Source organism: Terrapene carolina, unplaced genomic scaffold, assembly GCF_002925995.2.
Source record: "Terrapene carolina triunguis isolate 2854851 unplaced genomic scaffold, T_m_triunguis-2.0 Scaffold33715, whole genome shotgun sequence".
Classification (NCBI taxonomy): Eukaryota; Metazoa; Chordata; order Testudines; family Emydidae; genus Terrapene; species Terrapene triunguis.
The window spans coordinates 2,715,229-2,731,697 of NW_020698066.1; the positions used below are offsets into that span (position 1 = coordinate 2,715,229).

At 44.8% G+C, this 16,469-nt stretch overlaps 1 protein-coding gene across 3 annotated transcripts in view; it reads left to right on the top strand.

Annotated features, from left to right (window-relative positions):
• Positions 1-16,127: 16,127 nt before the first annotated feature.
• The window catches only part of LOC112104952 (golgin subfamily A member 4), a 110,231-nt gene continuing 109,889 nt past the window's right edge, over positions 16,128-16,469 (top strand). For all 3 annotated transcript variants that reach the window (XM_026663460.1, XM_026663458.1, XM_026663459.1), the window contains exon 1: positions 16,128-16,219. In XM_026663460.1, coding sequence (XP_026519245.1) covers positions 16,136-16,219 — 84 coding nt within the window. In that variant the 5' untranslated portion in view covers positions 16,128-16,135. The remainder of the gene's footprint in view (positions 16,220-16,469) is intronic.

A 16,469-nucleotide genomic window follows, 5' to 3' on the forward strand; every position in this document is an offset into this window, starting at 1 on the left:
TGATTGCAATATAAGCGAGGTGTCAACAGTCTATCTTATTTGGTCAATGTTTGTTTTTTGTTAGGACAGTCTACTATAGTATTCAGTTTCTATTTTTGTTTTCTTGGACTGTCATTTTTTCCCTCTTTTCTGGAGTAATTGCTTCAATTTTTAATATTATCCAGCAGGAAAACTAGAGATACTTTGTAAGAGATGAAGTTATTTTGACAACACTCAGAATAAGAGATATGAAAATTAAAATATTATTGATGGCAAATATTCTCCAAAAACTTTCATAACATAAAAAAATTATCAGAAATGCTGCATATTCTGTGTTGCTTTTTCTTATGTCACTTCATATTTGCAACAGAAGATTGGTTTGAAAGATCTAGCCTTTAGCAAACTCATACATTTTTCATAAAGTAATTGGAGTTGTGGGTTTGGAAAGCAGTGCTGAAAGTAATATTAATAATTTATATCAATCTCCCAATGAGTGGCTTTCCTGTGACTTCCAGAAAGTTGTTTCAAGTTCAAGATAGTGTTTTTAAAATCAAATTAGACTGGCAGGAAGCCACATGTGTGAATACTTTGCCTACATTAGTTGCCAAGGTAGTAAGTGAAATAGTAATTCTTTCAGTATTCAGCTGTAGAAAGGCAAGTGTAGCTTGAGACTAACGTTAGTACATGCTAACTTTAAGCACAGGAGTATCCCAAAATAGGATTATAGTGTTTAAAGTGTGGCAAATACTTAAGTACATTGCTGAACTAGGACCATACTTTCCAATGTAGCCCAAAGTAAGAGAGTCACTTGTACATTAGTGGTCCAATTCGGCTTCCACAGAAGTACATGGCAAATTGTGACTCATTTAAATGGGACCAGAATTGTACCCTTAATTAGCTGACATGAGCAGTACTGCTTGCAGAGATTTTTTAATTTATCCTTCACAGATGAAGCAATAAATGTAAAAGCTGTATTTGCCTTTATTAGAGCTATTTTAAGGCAAATATAAATGCTGCTGTAATGGCCTACATTAACTCTGTTAAATACTGTAGATGAGAGAGATACAAACTTATTGTGAACTCCTTGCCCACATTAAATAGTGTAATTTCAATGGAGCTATTTGTGAAGTGAGGTAAGGAACTCACAATCTAACTCCTAGAAAAGCATGAAAATACTGAATTTGGCCTGAGCTAACTCCCTGTTGACTTCAGTAGGAGTTGGATCAAGTCCTTTATTAGTGCATAGTACAGTATCTTTTAACTACCGGTAAGTCAGGCACTGCAGAATGTACTGCCTTTTACGTGAAAGACGGTTGACATGACAATATGTATCATTTTTCACAAATGTAGAATATTTTCAGATATTTTATACATCATTGCTTTATGTGGGATTACTTTATATTGCTCAAGTAACACACTAGACATGTTGCTGTGTATAATAAAACATTTTATACTAACTTCAGAGTACAGTAATTATAATATTGATGGCATTTATGTAGTATCTTTAATCCAAGGCAGGGATTACTTCACCCTTCACTCATACGCAACCTCTCTGTCATGGAACGTGGCAGCTCTTCAGCTGTGTACACAAACACTCCAATTAAGACCAGAAAATGATGGCTACCCTATCCAGTTGAAATAATAGGAGGTAATTATCCAAACTGGAATATGGCCAGATAATATACCTACTCTTGTGAAAAGTGCTATAGAATATATTTTAATAACCACTCTATCACAATACTGGGGCAGCAGTACAACACTGACTCAGAAACAGTTTCTTTCAATGAATCACCGTGCTACTTTTTGCAGCAACAAGTTTCTCAATACAGAAAATAACTTCTTGTTCTCCATTTGCTCTTAGTATCTCATTCTTCTTGCTCTCTGTTCTGTAACCTTCAATCCTACTAAATCCACCCTCTACCTCCAAAATCCCCCAAATCCTCTAAACATTTAGGACATCTTATACAGGAGAGAGCAAGTAACTCATGATTCTGCCAGTAGTATTAGGAGTATTCATCATGCCGCTTTAAAGACACTAGGTCAGCTTTTGCTGTCCTCCTTGTAACTGATATTCTGTTCCCTGCTCTCCATGTTCTACATAGCAGTGTAGAGATAGAAATGCCAATCTAAAGGAGCTGGCCCCATGGCATTGGAGAAGAATGAAGAGCATTATCTACACATGGGGAAATTTGAAGCACTATTTTCCCCCAGACCCTCTAGCTCCAACACACACATACAAGCACATGCAGACGAACTATCGGAGCACCAATCTGGACTGTTCCAGCCTGACTATGTTAAAATATAAGTTGCAACATAAGCTACACTGTATAGAGGCTACACTTAATATAGACTGCAGTATAATTTACACCTAAAATATGTAGGTTGCAGTATCCATACTCAACAGCACAATTTAAAGGTCGACTAATATCTTTGTGAATTTCTCTAATTTGTATGCAGAAGTCACATTCTTAATGAGTTACAAGTGAACAGGGGTCTCATTTCCCTCTCCTAAGCAAAAGAGACCTCTTTCACCTCCCTGATATGTCCTTTCCTAACTTGTACGTGTCAGCCTCATGCTCCCTACTTACCTCACCCTGCTGCTGGCTCCCATCCCAGTTCTTTATCTATCCCCACCCTGAGTTTCCAACACAACCTACAGATTTCCAAGGCCAGGGTGGGTACTCAGCAGCAAGTGGAGATGGGCTGCAATTGGAGTAAAAGCCAGGGAAGGGAGGCTGTGATTCTAGAAGCAGGAAGATAAGCCAAGTCGGAATGCACTCCACTGGAATTAGGAAACCTTCCTGCCACCCTGCATCCACAAACCTGGAAATTAACTTGTTCCCAGGGAACCGGGAATTAGCCAGTTTCCTAAAGTTCAAGGGTAACATTTTGAGAAGTGCCTCAGTGATTTAAGTGCCTAACTCCCATTGATTTAAATCTAAATACCTTCTAGGATATGGGCCACAGTGACTTTTGAAAATGGGATGTGGCCTCCTAAATCAATTAGGCACTTTTGACAATTTTACCCTAAGATTCCAAATCAGTAACAGTATTTGTTTAGACTTAAAATTTCCAAATTTGTTTGTTTTCCTTGTAAAAATTGATTACCTCTCAACCCTATACAAATGAGAAGAATGCTGCAGTTGTGAGCTTATCAGCAGTAGTAGGACAATTATGAAACCTGCAACTGCACATCTAGGCCCCAATTCTGCAAGCACACCCCCTTATCTTCACGGCCATGAATATTAGAGAGACAAGTTGGGTGACGTTATATCTTTGTCACCAACAGAAGCTGATCCAATAAGAGACTTACACAGCTTGCACAGAGCTCTTCTTCTGGTCTGGGAAATGTACTCAGAGTATCACAGCTGAATAAGATAGAACAGATTGTTTAGCATAAAAAGTTAACACATATTTCAAAGGACCATTCAAAGTGAGGTGGCCCATTAACATAGCAGTAACACTTGTTTCCCAGACCTGAAGAAGAGCTCTGTGTGTAGCTCAAAAGCTTGTCTCTCTCACCAACAGAAGTCGGTCCAATAAAAGATATTACCAGTATCCTGGGACTGACAAGGCTACAACACTGCATGCTATCATTTATAGTCCCTGTGATTTAAATAGTACTACTCATGGTAGTAAAGTTAAACACAGGTGTAAATGCAGGATGGGGCCATGTTCTGTTCCCATTACTTAAAAAATTAAATTACAAGTTAAAAAACATAGTAATAAAATTTTTTAAAGTGCCACCGTGGTTAAACAACGAAGTAAAAAAGGCAAAAAGTCATCCTTTTAAAAAATGGAAGTTAAATCTTATAGAAGAAAATAGAAAGGAGCATAAACTCTGGCAAATGAAGTGTAAAAATATAATTAGGTAGGCCAAAGAAGAATTTGAAGAACAGCTAGCCAAAGACTCAAAAAATAACAACAATTTTTTTTTGAACCCTACTAAACAACCAGAGAGGCCACTGGATGATCAGATGCTAAAAGAGCACTCAAAGACGACAAGGCCATTGTGGGCAAATTCCTTGCATCGGTCTTCACGGCTCAGGATGTGAGGGAGATTCCCGAACCTGAGCCATTCTTTTTAGGTGACAACGCTGAGGAACTGTCCCAGATTGAGGTGTCATTAGAGGAGGTTTTTGAACAAATTGATAAACAGTAATAAGTCACCAGGACTAGATGGTATTCATCCAAGTGTTCTGAAGGAACTCAAATGTGAAATTGCAGAACCACGATCTGTGGTATGTAATCTATCATTTAAATCAACTTCTGTACCAGATAACGGGGGATGCCAATTTTTTAAAAAGGCTCCAGAGGCGATCCCGGCAATTACAGGCTGTTACGCCTGACTTCAGTACTGGGCAAACTGGTTGAAACTATAGTAAAGAACAACATTGTCAGACACATAGATGAACATAATTTGTTGGGGAAGAGTCAACATGGTTTTTGTAAAGGGAAATCATGCCTCACCAATCTATTAGAATTCTTTGATGGGGTCAACAAGCATGAGGACAAGGGGGATACAATGGATATAGTGTACTTAGATTTTCAGAAAGCCTTTGACAGGGTCCATCACGAAAGGCTCTTATGCAAAGTAAGCTGTCATGGGATAAGAGGGAAGGTCCTGTCATGGATTGGTAACTGGTTATAAGATAGGAAACCAAGGGTAGGAATAAATGGTCAGTTTTCAGAATGGAGAGAGGTAAATATAGGTATCCCCCAGGCGTCTGTACTGGGACCAGTACTATTCAACATACAGTATTCATAAATGATCTGGGAAAGGGGGTAAACAGTGAAGTGGCAAAATTTGCAGATGATACAAAACTACTCAAGATAGTTAAGTCCAAAGCAGACTGTGAAGAGTTACAAAGGGATCTCACAAAACTGAGTGACTGGGCAACAAAATGGCAGGTGAAATTCAATGTTGATAAATGCAAAGTAATGCACAGTGTAAAACATAATCTGAACTCTACATATAAAATGATGGGGTCTAAATTAGTTGTTACCACTCAAGAATGAGATCTTGGAGTCATTGTAAATAGTTATCTGAAAACATCCACTCACTGTTCAGCGGCACTCAAAAAAGCTAACAGAACATTGGGAATCATTAAAAAAGGGATTGATAATAAGACAGAAAATATCATATTGCCTTTATATAAATCCATGGTATGCCCACATCTTGAATACTGCGTGTAGATGTGGTTGCTCCATCTCAAAAAAGATATATTGGAAGTGAAAAAGGTTCAGAAAAGGGCAACAAAAATTATTAAGGGTATGGAACAGCTTCCATTTGAGGAGAGATTAATAAGACTAGGACTTTTCGGATTGGAAAAGAGATGACTAAGGGTGAATATGATAAAGGTCTATAAAATCATGATTGGCGTGGAGAAAGTAAATAAGGAAGTGTTATTTATTTCTTCTCATAACACAAGAACTAGGGGTCACCAAATGAAATTAATAGGCAGCAGGTTTAAAACAAACAAAAGAACACAACACACAGTCAACCTGTGGAACTCCTTGCTAGAGGATGTTATGAAGGCCAAAACTATAACAGGGTTCAAAAAAGAACTAGATAAATTCATGGAGGATAGTCCATCAATGGCTATTAGCCAGGATGGGCAGGTATGGTGTCCCTAGCCTCTGTTTGCTAGAAGCTGGGAACGGGCAACGGGATGGATCACTTGATGATTACCTGTTCAGTTCATTCCCTCTGGGGCACCTGGCATTGGCCACTGTTGGAGGACAGGATACTGGGCTAGATGGATCTTTGGTCTGACCCAGTATGGCCGTTCTTATGTACTTCTGACAATAAATTTATCTGTTTCTTGATTTAAAGGGAAACTGCCAACTTGAATGTTTTTTAACTGACTGATTTTGAAAAAAAATCCAGTTTATAATAGAACACACACTTTAAATAACACATCTTGAAATTTCTTTTTTTTTTTAAATATGAAGTTATTTTTTCTGCCCCTGACAATGTTCATAAGTATCAGCGGGTAGCCGTGTTAGTCTGTTTCCACAAAAACAACAAGGAGTCCAGTGGCACCTTAAAGACTAACAGATTTATTTGGACATAAGCTTTCGTGGGTAAAAAGCCCACTTCTTCAGATGCATGGAGTGAAAATTACAGATGTAGGCATTATTATACTGACACATGAAAAGAAGGGAGTTACCTCACAAGTGGAGAACCAGTGTTGACAGGGCCAATTCAATCAGGGTGTGGGACTGGGAGTGGCTGGCTCACTACAAATCAACTTTCCCTCTCCTGGAATTGACACCTCCTCATCAATTAGTGGGAGTGGACTACATCCACCCTGATTAACGTGACCCTGTCAACACTGGTTCTCCACTTGTGAGGTAACTCCCTTCTCTTCATGTATCAGTATAATAATGCCTGCATCTGTAATTTTCACTCCATGCATCTGAAGAAGTGGGTTTTTTACCCACGAAAGCTTATGCCCAAATAAATCTGTTAGTCTTTAAGGTGCCACCGGACTCCTTGTTGTTAATGTTTATAAGAGGCTTTTCATGAGAAATTGGCAGACGATGAGGGGAAACAGTGAAACTGACTGTACGCAAAATGCTGTCAAATGCACAAAATAAATAAACTGGAAGGTAAAGGGGTTTTTTTTGCTAAGTTCTTCAGTTTTAATAATTATAGATGTTACTTGTAACTGTAATAGGTACAAAATTTTCTGTAGAAAATTTTAAGTTTACTTTTGCATTTGTCCTGCTCTGTGCTTGAGGAATAAGGCTCTGATCATGTTATACATTTATGCACATGCAGAAATTATACTCACATGAGTAGTCCCACTGGCGTGCATGGGACACCTCACAGGCTTAAAGTTAACCATGTCCATAAATGTCAATGGAATTATGGTGGTATGGGAGTTACCACCTCATATTACTGACTTGTGCATTTTAGTTTTGATGCTGCCTTTGTCAGTCTGTCTATAAGGAAACCAAAGGTGGTAGAGGCACGACTAGCTGTCAGTCAAACAAAAGGTGATCTAAAAAAAGATTAATTTTACCAGTTTTCCTTACGTTTTACAATATGTAAAATACCAGGCATCTTTAAATACTCTGTATATATTTACCAAACACTGGAAGCTAATAAAGATAGGTGCTGCAGAGTGGAAACCCAGGCCTTGTCTAGATTAGAAAATTTCACTGGTTTAACTAAATTAATTATGAAATGGATCTAGTGAAACCACTGCAAACCCCTAGTATAGATACACTTATATCAGTTTAAAACTTGCTTATGTCAATTTAGTTTATTTCAGTTTGAATTGGTTTAAGCAGATTGATTTTAAATATCAATTTTAATTCACCTGGTGCAATTTTCTAGTTTAGATTAAAGCCTCGATACAGTTGGTAAGCAATTAGGGGCAGGGATTGTCATTTTGTTCTGTGTTTGCACAGAGCCTACCAAAGTGGGGTCCTAGTCCATGTCTGGGGCTCCTAAGGGCTAACACAATACAAATAAACAATAAAAATGGATATAATGAAAACCATCTGAACACAGTACTCCTATAGAGTTCAGCTGGACAGCCATGTACACTGAGAGCTTGTAGACTGGACCTTTAAGTTGTGTTAGTGTGACATTCCTCAGGGTACAATCTGGACTGATGGACAGCTGTGTCACCTCAGTTCTCCAACCTGGGGTGCCTTTTACACTGCTTTGCTGTGAGAGCAACTACTCCTGGTCTGCTCACACATGGCCTCCAGCATGTAAATCACCCCCAGCTACATTATATGAGTACTATAGCCAGGCAGCCATCTATCCATGAATGATGCTGCAGGCAACACCAGCAGACTCCCAGTCCCAGACTTTCCCCCAGAAATGTGCGTCTTGTACTACCCAGCACCCTCATGGACAATACAAGCTCATATGAAGTCTGTCATTTCATTAATAGAAAATGATATCCACAAACCTTGTTATCTCCAATGGAGTACCCCAAACAAACACACACTGGTGTAGATAAAACAAGATTATTAACCAGAAAGATTTATTTTAAGTGATTATAAGTAATGAGGCATCAAAGTCAGAATTGATTACAAAGTAAACAAAAGCTAAAACACATCTAATACTTAACAAGTTAAGTGAATTTAAAGCAAAGGTTTCTCTCACCATGTGCTTTAGCAGTCTTACTGGCTGGAATCCTTTCGACCAGGAACTCTCCCAGAGTTCAGTGTTAATTTCCTTGTCCTTCAGGCGTTGTTGATATCATGAGTAGAGATGAAGGGAGAGACCTTTTGGGGCCTCTGTTCTCCGTTCTTATAGCTCTCTTTTTCTTTGAAAATAATCTCTAGCTGAGGTTTTGTAGACAGCAAGTCTATGGAGATAGGAACCTCCAGCTATTCGTTGCCAAGATGTAAATTTCTTGCTCACATCCTTTTTCCTGCCAAAGAATGGCCGCTTTCCAGGTGATAGTCCGTTTGATTTTGTTGACACTTGGCTGAGGCATCAGTTTGCCTTTTGTCTCTGAGGAATTGATTTGTGGCTGTTTCCCCAGATTTAGAATATGTGTTAATAACATCATATAGTAGAATCATGTAAGTTTACATATAATATTACCACATATATTTTAATAGGACAATAATGATCAGCAAATTGTGAGTTTTCAAATGACACCTCACAAGGTGTACTTTGAACAAAATCCACAATAGTTTTGTAAAAAGGGTGAGCATAGGGATACAGGCTGTCACAGAGAAAAAAGTGTGTAAGTTACAAGCAGTAGCAAAGTAGGTGTGGTTAAGAAGATCACATACAGTCCATGAGAGATCTAGCCGTTTGGAGTGGTAGGGGAATGGCACTCTTCCCCTATTCGAACGAGAGTCACCTCTTACTTTTGTACAGCACATACCCCTGTAGTACATACTCTGTGCTACTAGCAGAACTGTGATGCTGACTACAACTGCAGTTACATTTGGTTGACCCAGAGCACCTATTATAGTAAAGGTGGTAGTGAAATAAATATAATTTGACTATAAAATATTACTATACAAAATCTTGATAGGAAATTCCCCATAGTAAAGATTTAAATGGAGAACTTTGTCCAAAGGTTATAGCAGTTGCAATCAGATAACCATTAATGGTATTTTGTGGGTTAGGCACTCTCTTTTGTCTATATGAAGAATAGCAGAATAGCCAGCTTCAGGGAAAACTGAGTAAGCAAAAATATCTGAGGAGTGTCTGTGTGTTGCAGCGGAACTAGGCAAAAAATGGCCAACACCTAGGTCCACCTGAAATAACCCACATACAGTAAAGAGACTGAGGACCATGTGATTTTGGGCTGAGTGGTTTTTAGGGTAACAGTTCAGATGACAGGTTTGACAGGAACAGGTAGTATGCTGAAAGCAAGAGACAGTAATAGAAAACACTGCTTTCTGACTATAGTGCTAGAAACAGTAGTGACATACTTGGGTTTTCTGCAAGTGGAACTCCCAGTGTGCAGTTCTTTTGGGTTTGTTTGTTTTTTGAAAACACTATTGAAGGTAACTAGGTGTTGTGTGTATGTATGTATGTATGTATGTGTGTGTGTGTGTGTATATATATATATATATAAAACTGACTGTGAAAAATACCATGAATTTGTGTCACCAGTGGGTACCTGACCCAGTGAAAATCTCCAAAAACTGCTCTCTCTCAGTAAAGGGTGATACTCTTTTTGTTCTACACTATTTGCACAGGATTTGACAGATACCATCTTATGACTTGGCTGAAATGGTAACCTCTCTGTGGAGCGTGTAGTGAGAAGATTCTAGCTACAACCTGGTAGGTTTACAAAAAATTGAGGAAAAAGAAAAAGGAAATTAAGAGGCACATGGTGAAATACTGTCTATTTTGTCAGGAACAATCAGAGCACAGACACTACCTCAAGCTTCAATTTTTCCAAAGAAAGAAACATGACTTATATATATATATATATATTATGCAGCAGTGAGGAAAATTCCAAACTTGATAAGGGGGGGAGGAGGAAATGAGGAGGAGGAGGGAGAAGACACACAGAAAGAAACATAAAGAGAAGGATATTACTGACATATTGACAGAAAAATCCACCAGGACAATCAGGGCCATCTTTAGGATTTATGGGGCCCTACACAGTATTATTAAACTGGTGCCCCTATGCCCAACGGCAGCCCGAGCTCGCAGCCCAGCAGGGGGGGAGGGGGAGGCAGCAAAGGATAACAAGCTGCCCAGCCCGCCTCACGGTGGCAGAGAGTCACAGTTCCCCGCAGAGACCCTGGTACCCCCTCCCTCACACAGAATGGACATGCAGAAGGTACTGAAGGGTATGCTTGTGTTCATTTTAAACAAAATGTGATTTAGAAGGTACTTATGCACAGTGATGAGCTACCAAAATATTAACAACTGGTTCCCTCCTCCTCACCCCCCGAGGGGGTCGTGGGCCCCCCCCCCGGGACCCCTGCCCCATCCACCCCCCTTCCCTGTCTCCTGACTGCCCTCTGCCGCCCCATCCAACCCCTCCTCTCATTCCTGATGGCCCCCCGGGACCCTTGCCCCATCCAACCACCCCTTCTCTCTGTCCCCGACTGCTCCTGGAACCCCTGCTCCTGACTGCCCACACCGCCCCATCCAACCCCTGCTCCTTCCTGACTGCCCCCCCCCCGGGACCCTTGCCCCCATTCAATCCTCCTGTTCCCTGCCCTCTGACCGCCCCAACCCCTATCCAACCCCCCACACAACCCCCCGAACTCCCCTCCCTGCTCCCTGCCCCCTTACCGTGCTGCCTGGTCCGCTGGGCCGGGTCCGGGCCGGAGCTGCTCGGCCAGGTCCGGGTCCGGGCTGGAGCCGCTGGGCCAGGTCCGGGTCGGAGCCGCTCGGCCAGGGCTGGGCCGGGCCAGGCTGGAGCCGCTGGGCCGGGCCGGGCCTGCTCGGCCGGGACCACGGGGCCCAAGCCGGGCTGGGGCCGCTCGACCGGGACCACGGGGCCCGAGCCAGGCCGGGGCCACTCGGCTGGGACCGGGGCCTGAGCCGGGCCAAAGCCACTCGGCCGGGACCAGTGCCCGAGCCGGACCGGAGCCTGGGATGCTTGGCCGGGGCCGGAGCCGGGGGCGCTCGGCTGGGGCTGGGACCGGGCCAGGGCTGGGGTGCTCGGCCGGGGCCAGGCCAGAGGGAGCCACTCAGCCGGGCTGGAGGGAGCCGCTTGGCCGGGGCCGGACTGGGCTGCGCCGTGCCTCCCTAGAGCTCTCCTCACGTCCCCCCCTACCCCAACTTACATGCCTGCTGCTTGTTTCAGGCTTTCCGCGAATCAGCTGATTCAAGGGAAGCAGGGGGCAGGGGGAGGAGAAGGGGGGCAGAGCGGGAGCGTTCAGGGGAGGAGGGGGAAGTGAGCTGGGGCTGGGGGCGGGGTGGACAGCTGCCAGAGCTTTTGTTAAATTTAAAAGTCCTTTTAGAACCGGTTGTCCCGGAACAACCGGTTCTAAAAGGGCTTCTAAATTTAACAACCGGTTCCTGCGAACCGGTGGGAACCGGCTCCAGCTCACCACTGCTTATGCATAAAGAAGCATGCTGTGGCTCACCACCCTAGGAACATTCTAGAAAAGGCCAAGGGGAGGTGGGTGAGCTCAACATGTGGAGTGGAGAAGTATAAGCATGTGATGAACAAATCCATGTATGGAAAGGTTAAATATGATTGATTAGATTAGCGGTTTGTGTTATGTAACTTATTATGTAACTGCCATGTGCTATAAAATAACAATGGGAGGGGCTCCTTGCTGGAGGGATTCTGGCTGATTTTTGTACCAGGGGCTCTCCCTTTGTGCACATTGAATAAAGTCTTGTTGAATTGGATTGAATTGAATCGAAGACCTTTGATTCTGCCCGGCATCTGATTCATTTGGTTATTATTGGGAACCACAAAATCCCAACAGTACCTAATAAAAAGCACTAAACTTGGGAATAAAAAATGTCAGTCACAGGTTTTTTGGTATGCCCTGAAGTTTGTCAGACATTTATTTGAAAAAACTTTGTAGTAAGACTGAGTCAGCTGTCTTGCTGAATACAACATTAAATATTAGTGAATACATGATGCAGCTCTTCTCTGTTTTACATTTTCTTAATCAGTATTTCTAAGCTGATTTTATATTTTAAATGTACTCTTAAGCCTTCATAAAGTAATCATTCCAGATTACTACATATTTAACTCACCAAAACAAAGACATTATTTTAAATTAATCAGTCACAGAGGTTTAGTGTGTTCATAACAATGTTCATTGCTTTTAGAAAAAGGGAACACTAATTTACTTTGTGTGATCTCCATAACAATAGACATGTTTATGAAATTTCACCAACTTTAAAAAATATGTTTCCAAAGATTTTAGGCATAACAAAGGATTTTATATCTTATTAAGGTACTGATTTTGCTGGAGGGTTCTCTTAAAACTAGTTCATCAGAGAGTCAGAAGTAAAGAAAGGGAAACTCTTTGTCCAGCTATCTGGAAGGAAAGGGGTGTTGTCTCTTTAAGGGCTCTCTTCAGTGGGGGCGGGGAGGGGAAGAGGGGGTGAAGGGAGAAAGGGATGGACAGAAAGGACAGGAAGACTTTGGAAGCAAGTTTTTTTTTACTATAGTAATTAAAATGTGTATTTTAGATAAGGGTGGTCTTTTGAAGGATTTATTTAAAAAACTATTATGTCTGAAGATCCAAGCATTTAAGGCTAAAGATGATTGTGCATCTAAAAATCTATGCAAGGATTTTTTAGAGATTTGATTTTATAATCTTCACCAACACACTAATTAAATATTTTTAAAACAAATTTTAAATGAAGGTCCTGTAGACTGACTTGTTCTGAGTAAATATTTCAGTAATGCACAACTGTTTTTGTCAGTAAATTCAGAAACTGACAGTATATACCTGGGGTTTGGCAAATGCCTGTTAAATGGCTTCATTACCCCTTGAATGGCTCTTTAATAGTTTCAGTGTTGTGCTAATAGGTTTGGCAGGCTGGAACGCTTTTTCACTTTTAACTACTAGATCCTCTCCTGAGGAAGACTCACCAGGATGCAGCAGCCAGCTGTGGGAGCCTGCAGGAAAGGGATAGGAAAGTCAGGAGGGTGGACACTAAGACCCAGTGGTGCCCCAAATTTTGAGGTGCCCTATGCAGCTGCAAATGTTGCCTATGTCTAAGGACAGCTCTGAGGACAATGCTCTGAAAGAGAGGAGGAGACAGCTGCAAACCCCACACTTTCATTGGATACCTCTGGGATCTGTATTCCTTTCAGTTCATGTCTAAGTATCAAACTCACATACGGCATTTAATAGTTAGATTATATATTGGAATGTATGCAGATTCTTGAGGATACAAGAGAACTTGAGCTTGTACCATTAATGGAACACAAAGATGAAAGCTACCAATTTCTTGGGGAGTTAGGATGTGGTTCTTAGAGAGTCCACCAGTGTTCCATGTGCTACTACAAGACCTTTCTTGCTTACGAAAAGTTACTTTGAATTGTATTGTACCTTGCTCGTGTATATAAGATTCATAGGAAAGAGAGACTATCTGGCTGAAGTAAATAATTGGGTGCTTGCTATGGTCTGCAGCCGGCAATGCTGGGCATTGTAAACCAGCTTCCTGGCTCCATAGGCGCCGACTCTGTGGGTGCTCTGGTGCTGGAGCACACACGGGGAAAAATTAGTGGGTACTCTGTGCCCATTGGCAGCCAAACTCCCCGCCCCACCTCACCTCACCTCACCTCCGCCGCCTCCCCTGAGCGCACCACGTCCCAGCTCCTCCGCCTACCTCCCAGCGCTTGCCACCGCCAAACAGCTGTAGCAAGCTCTGGGAGGGAGGCAGGAGGAGCAGGAATGTAGTGTGCTCAGGGCAGGAGGCGGGGGAAGAGGCAGGGCCTGGATTAGCCTTCTGTGGGCCTGGTGCCAAAAATATTTGTGGGCCCCTATGGGGGCAATGGAGCATGGTGTGGGGAGATCGGTCCTCAGAGCGAGTGGGATGTCCAGGGGCATGTCAGGGGCGGCCCCGTTCCGCCCAGCCCAGTGCCAGGGCACTATTTACAAACCAGCAGTTGCCAGATTCAGTGTCCTGCCTGCCCTGTGCTGCCAGCATGCCCCTTCCTGTCGGGGGTGGGCCCATGCTGCGCCACACAGCTCCCCCGCCCAACACCTGCTCCTGACTCCCTGTGGCCAGCGCCCACCCCCAGACCCTCCTACAAATGCACAGCGCCCTGCACAATATCACCCCTGCACAGCACCCCCCTGCCCACAGCCCCACTACTGCCCCAACACACACAGATCTTCCCTACCTCTCACAGCCCAGCACCCTTCCCAGATGCCCCTCCTCCCCAGAGACCCACTCCCTGCCTCCTGGCTGCACTCACTGGCCCTGCTGGGAGGCAACTGTGTCTGCTGGGCCGGCAGCGCAGCCGTGGCTGGTCACAGGGCACGGAATCATTACGGCCCCTCAGGAGTGTTGTGATTAGCCAGGCCAGGGTCTGCCCCCGCCAGGCTGCCTCAGGACCCACTTGCCTGGAGGGGTCCAGCCAAGCCCCCCACACTGTTGTCCCCCCGTGATTGCCAGAGACTGGCCAGGCTTCTGCACTAGTCCCAGGTGGCTCAGCTCCGGGGAGACAGGTGCGGCCCCACAGGTGGCGGGAATCAGAGACTGCCCAGAGCTGGAGGTGCACTGGGGGTTGGCCAGGGGGCAGAGAGGAGCCCTCAGCCTGTGGGGTAGCCAAGAGGAGCAAACAATGGGCAGGGGAAGCCAGCGGGCTGGCAGGGTCTCGGGGTGCAGTGCAAGCAGAGCAGGCTGGGGCCCCTGCTGAGCATGGGCCCGGCTCCATGGCGCCACTGTCCGGTACTGCCTGTAGGCTGCAAACCTCTCTTGCCTAGCTTCTCAGATGAAATACATAGAAAACAATAACCATTTCCCATCAGTTTTTTCTTTTTTGATTAGTTAAAAATGACAGCAGTTTGTAACCTGGCAGAAGCATCAAGATTTCTGCAGACATTTTTGGAAGTCCATTTGTGGTTGAGGAATGAGAAGTGTGACCAGCTACATTTCCAGGAAATATAGAGATAACTGTGTGAAAACATATAATGCAAAGCTTATTTTTAAAAGAGCACACCACAAAGTTTGGAGTGGGCATAAAATTGCATGGTTGCATCAGCATCTGATCATTGCTGACAGAGGGGAGACAAAGTGTTTCTTGTATCAACTAGGCATAAGGCTTGGGACATTTAGGCACCAAATACAGGAAATAGAGAGTAACTGGGTGGGTGGATGGATTGCACTCATTCTACCCAAATGTGGCCAAAACCTGTGTGATAAAGATCCAAGATGAGTGACACAATTATCAACAAAGGAAAAGTCAAGGGCTGCGGAGCCGATTCTTTTGGTGTAACTATTTCTAGAACATCAGTTTCCTGCCTATTTCTCCTTTTCAACAATAAAACAGAGGGGACGCCACCTGCACGTGGAATGCAGGGCCCTTATGGCCTGAAGGGACGGTCAGCTGTCGGGAAGGGTGGGGCTGCTCAGCTATCTATGCGGGTGGATTGGAAGCGTCCGCGAGGAGGGTGTTGCCCATTGCCCTAGAAACTGAAAGTGGAAAAAAAAATAAAAAACGCCGATTAAATCCCATCTAGTTCAGATTCTCTTCTCCAAGGGGCTCCGGTAGAACCGTTCCCTACAGGGCATTTCCTAGGGCGTTGCTCAGGGCAGAGGGAAGTGGGGACTGAGCCGCAGAGTGGCTGCCTCTGCCCTTCATCCGATCATTGCTGGGCACAGCGCGCCCGCCCCTTTGGGAATGACACTAACAGGGCTGGGGCACGGGGAATGCCCCCAGGCGGTTTGTCCCTCGCTACTCGCCGTAGCGTCCCGTCGTCTCAGCTCCACGTTGGCCGCGCAGGCGCAGTGGCTCTTCTGTTCACCTGCTGGGGAGGGGGGAGGATCCAGGAAGGAGCGGAGGTGAAGCGGCGGTGGCTGATCCGGGGAGCGGAGTTACCGGCGCTCGCGGGAGGAGCTCGGCTCCCAACCATCCCTGAGCCCCAGGCTGCCGGGAGAGGGGACGGGGCGGGGGAGGGAGACTGACGCCCCGTCCCGGAGCGGGGACCGGCAGCGGCTCCCCGTGTTCCCTTTGCCGCCCCCTCCTCCCCGGGGCGCTGGGGGGCCGCCGCCATGTTCAAGAAACTGAGGCAGAAAATCGTCGAGGAGCAAACACAGCCGCGGAGCCCTGGGGGGCGGGCGCCCCAGCAGCCGCAGGTACCGCGCGCCGGGGCCCTGCGCCTCCTCACCCCCCCCCCCCCCCCGGGCCCCGGGGGCTCGGAAGGGGCTAAAGCAGCGGGGCTCAGCGCCCCTCGCTGCGCAGTGCCGGTGCGGTGATAACCCCGCTGCTGTCCGGGTGTCACTCGTCACCTGCAGGCAGTGGGGCGGGGTGCTCCAGTCCCAGTTTTTCTGCAACCTCTGGAGGAGGCAGCCCCGGCATCGCGCTGTGGGTCTGTCAGAGCTGCGT